Raw genomic sequence first — 15,225 nt, forward strand, 5'->3', positions numbered from 1 at the left:
AGTAGACTGGTGCGTGGGTAGGAATCTGACTATTTACTCTGTGTATGTATTGATCAAATCTTAAAAGATTTGTGAAATCCTGTTCAGAGCATTTGGTCTGATATTTCACGTATTTGGCAGAGGATAGTATTTCATAACCAGAAAGAGCATCTGTTTAACCTAAGAATTGACTTCAAGAGTCCTTTAAATGGTGAACTCCCTTCTTGAATTTAAATTCAATTGGTTTGTATCAGGGGTGGATCCAGGTTTTGTGGTGCCTGACATTGATAGAACTTAGGGGTCTTCTTTTCAATGTAAGAATACCAAATTGTGAATATAAAATTAGGGTCAAGCCCACACAGATACAGAGACCTCACACCCAAACTTCATTAGTTTCAAAGTAAGTTCACTCCTGGTTATAGGGTGCCTGGGTGGCACAGTCGTGTCTACCTTCCGCTTAGGTCATGATCCCAGGGTTCTGGGATCAAGCCCCATGTTGGGCTCCCTGCTCAGCAGGGAGTCTGCTTCTCCCTCTTCCACTCCTCCGCTTGTTTCCCTCTCTCACTGTGTCTCTCTCTGTCAAATAAATAAATAAAATATTTTAAGAAATATAAATAAATAAATAAATAAATAAATTCACTCCTGGTTATGGTATCAGAATGTATCTGTACAGCGAGGATGAGGAACAGCCATCTCTGTCTATGGAGTGGTATGACTTTCTTTTATATTAACCAACTGCCACCACTTAAGGATTTTCTCCTTCTTTTATTTTTTAAAGAGACATTTGAGAGTAGACACAAGCATCAAGGTGGCTTTAAAGTTTTAAGTGGAGTTAGTCCAGTGGCAGAAGTTCTTTAAGCAGGGTCTTTGCTGCCTCCTCATTGCTCAGATGTGCATCATTTGATCACTGAAGTAGCTGGGAGCTCAGTATGATAATGTGGGTCATTAATCTCATAAGCCTTTGAAACCTGAATTTACAGCTTTAACTTTGCATATCTGCTTACTTCTGCATTTAGAGTTTGGTCAGCACCATTAAGAGGTTTGCAAATGTGACTAACAAGGGCTTGCGTTAGCATCCTACCCCTTCAGAAATCAGAGAAGCAAACAGTGACCAATGTCATAAATAATGCAGAGGGTAACGCTAGTACATTTACATGAGCCAGGCAGTATGGAAAATGCTTCTCCAGATCATCTTCATCCTCGTTACCCTCTTACGAGGCAGCCACGCTTATGACCCTGGCTTTCCAGATGAGAAAGCTGAGGTTGAGAGAGAGGAATCCTTACTTAAGGCCTCAGAGGGATACCAGAGCATCTCCCCATTCAAAATCCGCTAAGACTGATGCTCTTACGTGATGGATGAGGAAACAGACTCAGAGGTAATACAATCTGAGTTTTTGTCTTTTGGTATCAGGTTGTATCGAGTGTTGTGTCAAGCATATTTTCACAATTTTAATTTAATAATCGGTATTATTTCATTTAATCCCCCCAGAGTCCTATAAGACAAATACTGTTATTATCCCCCATTTAACAGATGAGAAAACCGAGACACAAAAATTTCCAAGGTCCCAGCTGAAAAGTGGAAAAGCTGGGACTGAACTTTTCGCAGCCTGCCTCCAGAGTCAGGCTCCTACCTGAGAGAGTGCCCTTAAAACTCCATCTAGTTACTTAACTCATTACATCCCTCAGGCCTTTGGGAAATCAAGAGAGACCAGGTTCCTTCAGGTTTTTTTAAATGACGTGCCTAGACAGGGGTACAGAAACTGGCATATTTTAAATATTTAAGTTTGGTGAATTAATTGGTTTAACACAAAAAATGATGCAGTACAGTTCTGCTATTTGAAAGATAATGATGACATTTTTTTTTAAAGATTTTTATTTATTTATTTGACAAACAGAGATCAGGCAGAGAGAGAGGAGGAAGCAGGCTCCCCAAGAAGCAGAGAGCCCAATGCGGGGCTCGATTCCAGGATCCGGAGATCACAACCCGAGCCGAAGGCAGAGGCTTAACCCACTGAGCCACGCCGGCGCCCCCCCCCCCCATAGATTCTTTTTTTGTTTTTTTGTTTTTTTTTTTTCAAAGATTTTATTTATTTGTCAGAGAGAGTGAGCGAGAGCGAGCACAGGCAGACAGAGTGGAAGGCAGAGTCAGACGGAGAAGCAGGCTCCCTGCGGAGCAAGGAGCCCGATATGGGACTCGATCCCAGGACGCTGGGATCATGACCTGAGCCGAAGGCAGCTGCCCAACCAACTGAGCCACCCAGGCGTCCCACCCACCATAGATTCTTAAAAAACATTAAATTTACAGTGCTTTTTTAGCAGGGTGGTATGGGAATGATGAGGGAGCAGGAGGCTGGCTGAGGACAAAGCAAGAGCTGGCGCCTTGCACCCCCCCCTTCATCCGCTCCCCTCCATAGGTGTAGCATTCCTTAGGCACCCCTGACTGCCATAAAATGATAAATAGTTAACTTGCTGAGATCACAATCCTACAAGACAGGAGTCTCCCTTGGTTTGCAAATGTCCTTGAGATTTACAAACAAAGAAGTTACCTTATCAATAGCCCAAATTCCAAAGACACAGAACTCAGTTTCTCAAGCCTAATGTCACCCTCCCCTCCATAAAAACCGAAGGAGGCGGAGGTAGAAGGAAAAGTAAATAAAGTTAAATTTCTTCTAAACCTAAATCTCATTAACAAGGATGCTTGATGGCAGGAATGTAACATTCCACCAGGAGACTCTCAATTGTCTTTACTTAATAGTAACTAAGCCTTCAATATCCTGATAGTATTCTTTGCCCCAATAACCCTTTGTCCTCACCTACCCAACTCCTGCGTATATAACCAACCACCCCTCACAACCCGGGGCAGCCGCATCTCTGCCTGCCCACGGGCCCTGTCCCCGTGCTCTAATAAATCACCTTTTGCACCAACGACGTCTTAAGAATTCTTTCTTTAGTCGTCGGCTCCGAACCTCCTCACCCCACCCAACCTGACTTAGGTTCTGGGACTTCATCAGGAATGAGGCACAGTTTAAAGTTGCTGATAAACATTGTTCTATCCCAAGAGATAAGCTTTGATTTTACATTTATATGTTTATAATTTCTTCTAAAAAATGGCTTTATTTTAGGGGGCGCCTGGGAAGCTAAGTCAGTTAAGTGTCTGACTCTTGATTTTGGCTCTGGTTGTGGTCTCAGGGTTGTGAGACTGAGCTCGGTGTTGGGCTCAGCGCTGGGTATGCAGTCTGCCTAAGATTCCCTGCTCCCCCACTCCTCACTGCAAGCTCATGCACACACACTCTCTCTCTCTGAAAAAAAAGAAAGAGCTAAAGATCCCTTCATTTTTATTATTTCCTGGTCAGACTTAAGTTTTCTAGGAAAGAGAGGATATTTTTTCTTAAATCAGAAAGCAAATTTCCAAGTTATTATCCCTAAATGGTGGGTACCTTCAAATACAGGGCCCATTTCTGGATCCGGTAGTGACTTGCTCTGCAGCTTTGGGAAAATCAGTTAACCTTTGACTCATTAAACCTTTGACTCCTTTCTTTGTCTTTGCAATGGGAATGACAACGTTGGCATCAGATTTCTCCAAAGCTTTTTTCAGAGCCTGAATGAAAGGTATTAAAACTATTGCCTGCGTTATTACCAACTCCCAACCTAGCAATTGGCTCCAATTACCAGCCACTTAGAAGGATTTGTAGGTAAGACTCTTATCACACATTGCTAATTACAACTTTCACAGTTGTGTTTTGTTATTTCCTTTCAAAAGCTAATGTTTTGGCAGTGACTGCTTTCTTTGTGGGTTAGAAAACAGCTACATTTCCATACAAATGTCACGGGAGCACATCACCCATCCATCCCTCTTGGGATTATGCAACGCTGTTCATAGATATAATCAGCTTTGTATTTTCATTCAAGGATAACAAACTAGCAAGGTTGAAATCTTGATTTGTCATCGGAACTGAATAGTAATGGAATTGCTCCCCAAGCCAGGAGGGGATAAGACATAGTCAAGCTCTTTTCAGAAATGGCAGTTGTCTCGAGAATCTCTATCGCTTGCCCTCCCTTTCTTCTCCTTCCAGTACGGTGACTACGACCCCTCTGTTCACAAGCGTGGATTTTTGGCCCAAGAGGAATTGCTTCCAAAAAGGGTAAGAGATCAATCCCCTGTTTGGGAAAGCACAGCAGAGATGTGGTCTATGAAAAAGCTGACTGAGGGACTTGAAGGAATATTGGAAGTACACGGCGAAATCATTTAAATAAATATTTTGTAATCAGTCTTGAGTAAAGAATGTAGAGTCTCTGTTCAGAATATTAAAAAGCAAAGGTTCATGGAGTCCGTTTGCAGTTGCCAGAGCTAGCAGGGCCTTGAATGTGATTCCTGGGGAAGAGGGCAGCAGCTTATCTTCTGCCCAGAGAGCTGAGCTGTTTGCAGAGGGGCGGGGGGGTTAAGATGAATTGGGGGATATTGTAGTTTTTAATCCTTGGTGCTGTTCATCTTGTTCATTAGCCGCAGAAGCAGGCCTTCCCACCCTTTGACTCCTCTTGATTTTATAGTCCCACTCATCTGTCTTGTGTAATGAAGCCCTGCTTCTCACCTCTCCCTGACTTTCCCTGGTCCTTTGATGGCTTTCCTGCGGGAGGAAGCAGCAGCACACTCCACTTGGCTGAGCTCCTCCCTCTGGGACATGCAGCCTGGGCAAGAGGGGCCTCAGCTGGGTGAGGGTTGCACCTAGGCCCAAGGAAGGGTACACCCTTCTAAGTTGTGACTCATATTGAATGGCGCTTGTTTACACGCCCACCCCTGCAATGTGACTGGCTCTTCCTGTATGTGGCTTTGTAATAAATAGCTTTGCTGTTCTGTAAAAATGATGCATAATTATAAAAATGGCAAACAATACCCAAACTTTTTTGTGTGTGGGTTTTTTATTTTGCTCTATTTTTTGGTAGGTAATAAATCTGTATCAAATGACTCCAGAAATGTGGGAGGAGAGAATTACAGCCTGGTATGCAGAGCACCGAGGACGAGCCAGGTGAGGCTGCTTCATTATCGGTTTACAGTTCCATATGGGCTTTTTTTTTTCTCCAAAGAACTACAAAATTAGGACATGCTTGTTGAACAAAAGGCAGTACCTGAGGTAGTTAGAAGGAAAAGGGAGAGCTGGGAGTAGCTCTCTCTTCAGTTTTGTGTGTGTCCTCCCTCAAGCGCATATGGGGTAAGATAGGCAGGAGCACAGCCTGTCCAGATGTACAGCCCCACTGCTTCCACTGGTGACTCAGTTTCATGTTAAGAATTAGAGTGTATGGATATCCCATAGCTTTTGTGTCTATTCCTCTACTGATGACATTTGCAGTAGCTATAGATTGTTGCTTCCTGCAGTATACAATCTAATATTGTTATATAATTAGATGAGTAGTTCTGAGGATACATTCTTTACAAGACTTGCTGAGTCAAAGGATGTGAGCATTTTGTGTTGACAGGTGCCACTAAATCGCCCTTGGTAAAGGTCATACTTATCTACCTCTACCAGCAGTGTATGTGCGTGTCTTCCCCCCTCCCCTGTTTCTCTTCCCAACACTCATTTTTATCAATCTAATTTTTGTAATCTAAAAAATGTATCTTAAGTATTTGTTAGCATTTCCCTGATCACTGTAGGAATTGATCATCTTTTCATTAGCCTTTAAAATACTTTCCTCTTCTTCAAATCAACTTCCTAGTATGTATAGGGAAAAGTGGACAATACATAAACATACCACTCAGTGAATTTCACAAAGTGAAAACACTGTGTAACACCAGGTGACAAGATAGCATGTGACACCGCCCCCCACCCGCCACCAGCCATAACTCCACATCCTTCCTCCCCAAAGCTAACCACTCTTCTGATCCCTAACTCCACAGAGTAGTGGTACCTGTTTTAAGCTTTACATGAATGCAGGGGGACAGCCTCTATTTTTTGTGTCTCACTTTTACTCATCATATTGTGAGATTCGGGTTTGTAGTATGTAACAGCAGTGAAATGTTCATTTTCATTGCTGTGCAGAACTCCACTCCATGAATTGTCCACTCCACTGTTGATGGACCTTGAGGGTGTCAGGCTGTCTCTTGGTTTTTGCTATTATAAATAGCAGCAAACAGTTTTTCAGAGTAATTGTACCAATTAACATTAGCAGTGTGTGTGATTTCTAGTTGCTCCACATGCTTGCCAATACTGTGTGTTCTCTCTCAGGTTGAATTTTTTAAAAAATTCATTTGAGAGCATTTTGAGACTGGAGAGAGAGAAGAGCAAGGTCATCAGGAGATCCAGTTAAAATATTTCAAGAGTGTATCTATTTGGGAGTTTTCTGCAAGTCATTGCTGCTTTAAGAGCTTACTTTAAATTTGACTCACAGCTTACAAGTAGGTGATGTGGCTTGAGTTTTACAGCCCAGATAGCTCTTGGCCTGACCTCTGACAGCACCCAAAGAAATGAAATCAGGAAGGTAGCTCTCAGGTAGCCTGCAGAGAGAATTGTTTCAATACCAAAACCTAGGTGAAGAAAGTTCACGATCAGATAAAGCAACAACCTAAATCACATCTGCATGTACAAATCCATTCCGGGGAAGAACATAACACCACGTGCTTTTCTTGAATCCTTGAGCCGGGTGTCATTATTTACCAAGGGCAAAGCGTGAAATTGAAGCCAAGAGACGCTGTAATGAATCTGTTCTCTGGCTTTTATGGGGATGGGAAATTCTGCTTGACCTCAGTGTATTTCATAGACTCAGGGCTCAGAAGAGCCGTGTTGGTGTCTGCATTGGCTGGCATGTTCCGGCGTGCAGGTTGGCGTGCCCCCGCCCTCTGTTTTCTCACTTAGCTCTGGTGACACTGTCTTTCGTTCTTCTCTCAGGGACGAAGCTGAAATGGAATATTTGAAGATAGCTCAAGACCTGGAGATGTACGGTGTGAACTACTTTGCAATCCGGGTGTGTTGAAGCCCCTTGGAGTTCCCTGTGTAGAAACAGAGACTGAATCAGAGGCAGACAGCTAAAGTGGGTTATTTCCTTATTCCAGAGTGACACTCTTTAATGGTTCAGTGGAGGACAAGAGAAGAGGAAGGGGAGAGGGTCTTACAGCCTCATTTTCTATTTTTGGACTTTAATTAGATCCTTGATAATTAAGTGTCGTTTGAGCCCCCAGGGGGACTTGGGCCTGTCCAGTGCTCAGCAGAAACCTGTTTGAATGCTCTGAGTGTAATGTTTGATTATTTCTGGCTCTGTGAGATCTGGCCCACAGGGAGCACCTGTAAATACTTTCTTCCTCCAGGGCACAAGGCGAGTAAAGCTGCTTTTATAGATTACTGATTTGTGGGTGGGACTCTTATTCTCACTAGCAGGCTAATTGGTTTTCTATTCCGACCATTAATGGTCCCACTGTCCTCTGGGAGCCCACTGCTTCCGTACCAGAGGCTTCGGTTTTCAGTCCTGGCTGGGTGGGCCCCTTCAGCATCTTTCTCCCAAGGTTCTGCTGCTAGATGCAGGACCTACAAGCTCCCTCTAAAGGAATTCAGGCCATTGGCTCAGCCATTTCTTTGCTGGTTCCAGACTGCAGATAAGTAGATGTTGAACAATTGCCCATAGTGGCTGGCCTGCTTCCCTCCCCGCCCCTTCCTTTTTTCCTTCTTTTTTTTTAGGGTGGGGAGGTGGGTGGGAGAGGGAGAGAGAATCTTAAGCAGACTCCATGACCAATGCAGAGACATGGGGTGGGGGTTGGGATGGGGTGGGGGTAGGGTGGTGGTCCTCAATCTCAGGACCCAGAGATCATGACCTGAGCCAAAATCAGAAGTCAGATGCTTAACCAGCTGAGCCACCCAGGTGCCCCTGTGGTCCACCTTTCTCACCATAGTTATGGTTTGCTTTCCTTTTTTGGGTTGCAGAAATTTTGTATGAGGGGCACCTGGGTGGCAAAGTGGGTTAAGCATCTGCCTTCAGCTTAACTCATGATCTTAGGGTCCTGGAATTGAGCCCTCTATTGGGCTCCCTGCTCAGTCGGGAGCCTACTTCTCCCTCTGCCTGCTGCTCCCCCTGCTTGTGCTCTCTCTGTCAAATAAATAAATAAAATCTTAAAAAAAAATTTGTATGAAATTTGAGTAAATTGTAATACATTTTAAATAATAGCTTTCTACCTCATTTGTCTTTTTTTTTTTTTTTTTAAGATTTATTTATTTATTTATTCGACAGCAGTGATCACAAGTAGGCAGAGAGGCAGGCAGAGAGAGAAGAGGAAGCAGGCTCCCTGCTGAACAGAGAGCTGGATGTGGGTCTTGATCCCAGGACTCTGGGATCATGACCCAAGCAAAAGGCAGAGGCTTTAACCCACTGAGCCACCCAGGCGCCCCTGATTTGTTTTCTAAATATAGACTTTTAAAAAACGGATTAGTTTGTATAAAATTACACTGGTAAGTTTTGTTATTTCACATAGTAAACAAGCGCCTAAAAGATTTTCGATAATAATGCAAAAGGTTATTTTCTTAAGTTTTACTAATTTCTATTTGCTAATTGTCTGGTTTGTTTAAGGGCAGGCTAGTTTAACACATTTCTGTGGTTTTGGCAACATAACTCCTCTTGGCCCATATGTCCACCATCTAGATTTTAGAAAAGTAGTGTTTTACAGCCCTTAAAAAACAGTGTATTAGGAAATATTTCTCAGTAGTCAGACTAAAATACACAATTGTGTGTGTGTTTTGTGTTACACAGTAGACATAGCTGGTAGATATTTTAGTATCTTTTGTGTTCAAGTTCCTGTGATTTCACATCAACTAAGGAACTTAAGTGCTTAAAACAATTGAAGAGACTGCTTGAACTTTGCCTCTCTGTTTATTCTGTAGAAGTGTTGGGGGTCATGATAGGAATCAAAGGGTAGAACCCTTTTTTTTTTTTTTTAAATAATTTAAACCAGACACAAACGTAATGAAATATCTCCTTTTCCAAAATGTACCGTAGCACTTAAAAGTACAAAGCCTCACTTATGTAAATGCAGTATTTTTAAGAGCTTTGCAGACTAAGAGGAATCTCTTTTAGGGTTTGGTAACAGCACCTGACTTAAGGAGTGTTAGAAGGACTAAAAGATGTATCTTGGAGCGCTCACTTGTCCACCTGACCTCTGCTCTTCGATTGGTCCTTCTCATCACAGTCTGAGCATCTTCTTGGTTTGCAGACCTGTTTTGCTGTCCTTGAAACTGGTTCAATGTCCTAGTTGTCAGCAACGGGTCAGGCGCTTTAGGTCATTGTGCAGAGAGCTTCCTTCCACCACAACACAAGGGACACACTACACAGCATAGGTGACTGGGCCTCCAGCCTAAGGAGGTAGCCTCCAGGCCCACAGCTGGGTCAGTGACCTGAGGGTGAAGGGCACTTGGCCTCTGTCTACTCTGACTGCCGACCAATGTATATGCCAGCAGTTAAATTTTCATAGAGCTTTATTGAGGTATAATTTATTTTTTAAAGATTTATTTATTTATTAGAGAGAGAGCATGGTGGGAGGAGCAGAGGGAGAGGGAGACTATCTCAAGCAGACTCCCCACTGAGCACAGAGCCCTACCTGTGGCTTGATCCCAGGACCCTGAGATCATGAGCTGAGCCAAAACCAAGGGTCGGATGCTTAACTGACTGAGCCACTCAGGCACCCCAAGGTATCATTTATATACAATTCATTTTTTTAATTTTTTTCCAACATCCTATTATAAATAATTTCAAACATATAAGAAAGTTGAATTTTACAGTGGATACCCATATATACCCACTTCTGAGTTCTTTAACATTTTACTATATTTGCTTTATCACACTGAGAATACATTTTAACATAAAACCATTTGATCCCAGCACTTTGATCCCAATTTTTTTTCTGGTGGGGCACCTGGGTGGCTCAGTTGGTTAGACATCCGACTCTTTTTTTTTTTTTCCCCAAAGATTTTATTTGTTTATTTGACAGACAGAGATCCAAGTAGGCAGAGAGGCAGGCAGAGAGAGAGAAGGAAGCAGGTTTCCCACTGAGCAGAGAACCTGATGCGGGGCTCGATCCCAGGACCCTGAGATCATGACCTGAACTGAAGGCAGAGGCATTAACCCACTGAGCCACCCGGGCACCCCGAGACTTCTGACTCTTGATCTCAGCTCAGGTCTTGATCTCAGGGTCATGAATTCAAGCCCCATGTTGGGCTCCACTTCGGGCATAGAGCATACTTTAAAATAAAAAAATAAAAAAAAAAGAATTTTCTTTCTGGTAGTACAATATTTTCTTTTAATGTAAGAGAGATTCAATCCTAAGGTCTTTATTCTACATCTATGATAACCTGGTTTTAATAGTCTCCCCCGCGTATGTCTGAAACTGTGAATAGTACCAAACCCTATATATACTATGGCTTTTTTTCTTATATATGCATACCTGTGATAAGTTTAATTTATAAATTAGGCACAATGTAAGAAATTAACAATAACAATAAAAAATAGTTATAACAGTGTACCCTAATAAAAGTTATGTGAACGCGTTCTCTCTCTCTTAAAACATCTTACTGTAGTACTCACCCTTCTTAAGATGATGTGAGATGATAAAGTGTCTACGTGATGAGATGAAGTGAGATGACTGATTTAGGTGTTACAGTGCAGCATTAAGCTACTACTGACCTGACAGTAACTCAGAAGGAGAATCATCTGCCTCCAGACCTTGTAACCAAAACCGTAGAAAGCCAAACCACAGATAAGGGGGCTGGGGACGACCACTGTGTTTAACTGGAGGTAACAGTGCTTAGGTTGCGACTAAAGCCATTGAGCCAGTAACAGAAGCCCCCCGTGATCCCTCTCTGGGACACGAGTCATGAGAATGGTATTTTGTCTCTGCCTGCCCCAGTTTCAGGAAGCTGGAGGCCCCCTGGGTTACACAGCAGCTGTGACTTTTGTTGGGACCTCTTGGAACTCGTCACATATAATAGTGTGTGCCAGGTTCTTTGGGAAGTTGAATAAAATCTCAGACATCCGCTGGAGCTGATGGTAGCTGCTCTTGATTGAATCTACAGAATAAAAAGGGCACCGAGTTGCTGCTTGGAGTGGATGCTCTGGGGCTTCACATCTATGACCCTGAGAACAGGCTGACCCCCAAGATCTCCTTCCCGTGGAATGAAATCCGAAACATCTCGTACAGCGACAAGGAGGTAGGACGTGCTTTGCATGCAGACCCACCAGCAGTGCCGCTCTCGGGCTTTTCCCATCTCTCCTCGCTGTAGCGGTCCCCAGCCAGACTGCTCCTTGTTACCAGTAAAATCCTTTAATCCCCAGGCTTTGGGTTTGGGGTTGTTGTTTTCTGTTTAGAGAATGGTATCAGCATCTTTTATTCAACTGGCATCACTAAACCCCTCCTGCTGACTAACAAGAGGCTGGGGAGCTCAGCTTGTCCAGAAGAACCTCCAAAGAATAGTGAACAAACCAGAAAGTAACTTTTTCTTGTTACTTGCCTTGCTATTTCTAGTGAGAAATTCGCTATGTGCATTTAAGTGTGGGGGACATTAAGTCCTCTTTCAGTGTCCAGTGCTTGATACATGTGGGGATATCTATCTATCTAATCTATCTATCTATCCACCTGTCTATCTCTGTGTGTCGCAGCAATGGTACAAATAAGGCTATCAGAACTACTTGTGAAAATCTGAGAATAATTCAGTTTGAATAACTTGGCTGTACATGCTAAGTTAGAAGTCAGATATTTCAATGCAGAATGGTGACCTTTCCCAAACACTGTCATCTTATGTTCAGTTCTTCACTCGTTTGTTCTTGGTTAATTTTCAAGGAATTATCAAGCATCTGCTTTGTGTTAGGTTTTATAACAAAGATATAGGAAATCCAGTCTCAGCCCCCAGGGACGTTAGAGTCAAGCAAGGCCCTGACTGATGGTGCAGGTGATGGTGACCCAGTACATTTCTGTTTTACCACTCACGGGTGCTCTCACCCCAACTCTGATTCCTTCTCCTAAAAACATGCAGCAAGATTAGGGGCCTGATACAGGGAGCGGAGCTGCAGAGGAATCAGGCAAGCTGTGATCTGTGAAGGGACTAGCAGGGGCTGAGCTCCATGTTCCCTGAAGTCCTGGCCCCGGGGTGGGGTGGGGGGCTTTGGTGGTGGGGGTGCAGAGCATGAGTCCTGAGAACACAGGGAACTGGGCAGAAGGCAGCGGGCCCGGATGGTGCTCAGTGACGTATTGGCACCCGCAGAGCTGGGAAGCCAAATGTGGAGTGAGGAATGGTGACGGCTTGTGTGGAGCCCCCACTGGAACAGATTTCCTGTTTTCCCTTCCCTAATAGTAACTCGAGAAAGGGAACCCCAGGCCCCTGGTTTCCAGTAATGTGGTTGAGATCTCCTCAGCCATGCTTGATGAGACAGATCGAGCTGCGTAATTCAAAACATGCTGGCTCTCGAATTTTCTGTAAGTAGCCCAGAAGAGCAGCACTTAGGTGTTTCTTTTTTAAAGTACTTCAGTTGAACGATCCCCGTGACTTAAAGCAGTAGGTATGCTATGGTGTGGTAGTTTTTTATCTCTAATTTCATAAAGTCTGTTTACTGCATATCCACACATTTGTGTGCTAAAGGCTCCCAAGACACTCGTTTTTCACAGAATCCAAGGCTTAAAGTCTCCCCTAGTACAGCCTGACACAATAAACCCTAATACACCCTCTCCAGGGGCAGGGTGCCATCATGTTCCATCACGTCAATAACTCGGGCAGTAAGAGGACCTCAAGCTGACTTGACATAATAGGAAGTAGTCTTAGTAGTTATGCATGACAGCTGTGCTGTCAAAACAGAAATGTTGGTTTATTTTAAGTGATCCATTGATTCTTTGTGCACGTCCGGACCTAGCACATAGCCTGTGGTTTCCCCACTACTTGTGGTTTCCCACTGACAGCTCCGGGGTTTGACTTCAAAGCCAAAAATAAGCTCACGAAATTTACAAATAACCTACATGAAAGCAATAGTGCTTCCAAGTTGGCTTGACCAAAAGCTAACCGAAGGATCATTTTCCTCCATGTGCTGACTCCTCCCCAGACAAAATAACATGCAAAAGACATACCCAAGAATTTATCTTCACAGACGTATTTATCTGCTTAGCACATCTTTCTTGGGAATAGGTACTCATTTTTCTCAGTGCATCTTTGCAACTGAGGATCCGACTGGTCTGATCAGGAATGGTTGAGAACAGCGGTTGCCATTTGTTCTTCGTATGCTTCTGTGCCTAGCGGTCTGGTCCTGGGATCTCCTACTTGGCTACCACTCTGTCCTTACTCAGCTTTCTCTCCCCTTTGATTTCAGGACCAGTTTCCCTCTTCTACCACAGTCTGTTCTTCACACTTTATTCCTTTTATTAATAGCTTTTAGCTGAGAATCCCCATGTTCAGAACCTGGAGTGATGACCTGTGTGCTGCCCCATCAAACCCCAGCCTACCCCTGCCTTCCTCCCAGTCTGAGCTCATGACAGCTAGTCATCAGAGAGCTAATAGTGTGTGTGTGTGTGTGTCTCTCTCTCTCTCACACACACACACAGCTCATTTCCTTATCTCTCCCTCATTTTTGTTGCTTGCCCTGTCCCGAATAGCCCTCCGTCCGACCTTTTAACTTCCCTCTCATACTCTATTTGTCTGACCAGCTGAAGTTCCCCTCCCACTTATGGTAGGTTGATGCTGAACCCCCATGACATTTGTGATTTGTGCTTCCCAATGAGGCACTAATAGATGATGTAATTTCTCGAGTAACTGACCGTCATTAGTCTGGTTCCTGCTAGGTGGTGAGCTTCCTGAAGGCAGAACTGGGCCTGTGGCTCTGCAATAGGCTTCCCATTTGTTGGCCTCACAGTGGGGCCCACTGAAGGCTGGTGTTTCAAGTTACAAAGCCCAAGATGGTGCTGACAACACACCTTCCAGGATCCTGGACTTCCACAGCCCCAGACTTGGCACCCTCAGCCGCTTATAATTTACCATGGTTTAGTGCCCAGGCACCAGGAAGCCAGGACAAGGCACAGCAGCCTCATGCTGGGTCTTTGCCAGCTTGGTTGCTGCTTTTGTGGAATTTCCCAGTTGGTGCTCACACTCTAGGCTGTGAGACTGAAACTGTTTTCTGCTTCCTTCTTTCAGTTTACTATTAAGCCATTGGATAAGAAAATCGATGTCTTCAAATTTAACTCGTCAAAGCTTCGTGTTAATAAGCTGGTAAGTTGAGATCCCGGTTTTTGTTACTGATAACTGTAGTTTTTCTGAGATACTTTTTTCTGAGTGCTTTTTTTTTTTTTTTTTTAAGATTTTTTATTTATTTGTTTGACAGAGAGAGAGAGTGCAGGGGGAGTGGAAGAGCGAGAGAAGCAGGCTTCTAGCCGAGCAGAGAGCCCCATAACCTCGAGTGAAGTGTAGAAGGATACCTCACCTGCTACACGCTTTTCCAGTAGACCTTGAAAGACTCTTCCCTTTAGCTTAACCTAACAAGTCAAACCTAGATTTTATGATGTGGAGTTTTTAAAAAAATATTTTATTTATTTATTTGACAGAGACTGTGAGAGAGGGAATGCAAGCAGAGGGAGTGGGAGAAGGAGAAGCAGGCTTCCTGCTGAGCAGGGAGCCTGATGCAGGCCTCGATCCCAGGACTCTGGGATCATGACCTGAGCCGAAGGCAGACATTTAACAACTGAGCCACTCAGGTGCCCATGATGTGAAATTTTTAAAAATTATTTTTATGGAGGTACTTTATACATATAAAAGGATAAGTATGTGTATTAGGTATAAAAAGGGGCAAAAATGAACATCTATGTACCCACTACCCAGCTTTAAGAAACAACACACTTCCAGTACTGTTAGAACCCTTCATGTTAGCATCCCGCTGGCTTCCCCCACTCACCTCCCCAAGGGTGATCACCATTTTAAGCTGTGTGCCTATTATTCCCTTGCTTTTCCTCAGAACTTGACTTCATATATAGCAAAATGAATATACTGTTAAGTTTTGTGACCTTTTGAAGTATACCAAGTGCTATCAACTGTCTGTGTTCTTCTGTCACCTTTTTTCATACATTATTATTTTCTGAGGTGTATCTCTGTTGATGCTTCAAGATACGATCCCTTTATTTTCATTGCTATATAGTATTCCTTTTATGGATATATGTGTGTGTGTGTGTGTGTGTGTGTATTTGTCATTCTTCTATTAATGAATAATTGCTTTTAGTTCTCTGCCATTTTAACCAGGCTGTTGTGAACATTT

The 15,225-nt window shown here is 43.5% G+C and overlaps 1 protein-coding gene across 3 annotated transcripts in view; it reads left to right on the forward strand.

Moving 5' to 3' along the window:
- The window catches only part of NF2 (NF2, moesin-ezrin-radixin like (MERLIN) tumor suppressor), a 77,848-nt gene that overhangs the window by 37,507 nt on the left and 25,116 nt on the right, over positions 1-15,225 (forward strand). For all 3 annotated transcript variants that reach the window (XM_059408780.1, XM_059408779.1, XM_059408782.1), the window contains exons 5-9: positions 4,053-4,121; positions 4,921-5,003; positions 6,858-6,933; positions 11,019-11,153; positions 14,115-14,189. In XM_059408780.1, the coding sequence (XP_059264763.1) occupies positions 4,053-4,121; positions 4,921-5,003; positions 6,858-6,933; positions 11,019-11,153; positions 14,115-14,189 (438 nt within the window). The remainder of the gene's footprint in view (positions 1-4,052; positions 4,122-4,920; positions 5,004-6,857; positions 6,934-11,018; positions 11,154-14,114; positions 14,190-15,225) is intronic.

This window comes from Mustela nigripes, chromosome 8 (assembly GCF_022355385.1).
Source record: "Mustela nigripes isolate SB6536 chromosome 8, MUSNIG.SB6536, whole genome shotgun sequence".
Classification (NCBI taxonomy): domain Eukaryota; kingdom Metazoa; phylum Chordata; class Mammalia; order Carnivora; family Mustelidae; genus Mustela; species Mustela nigripes.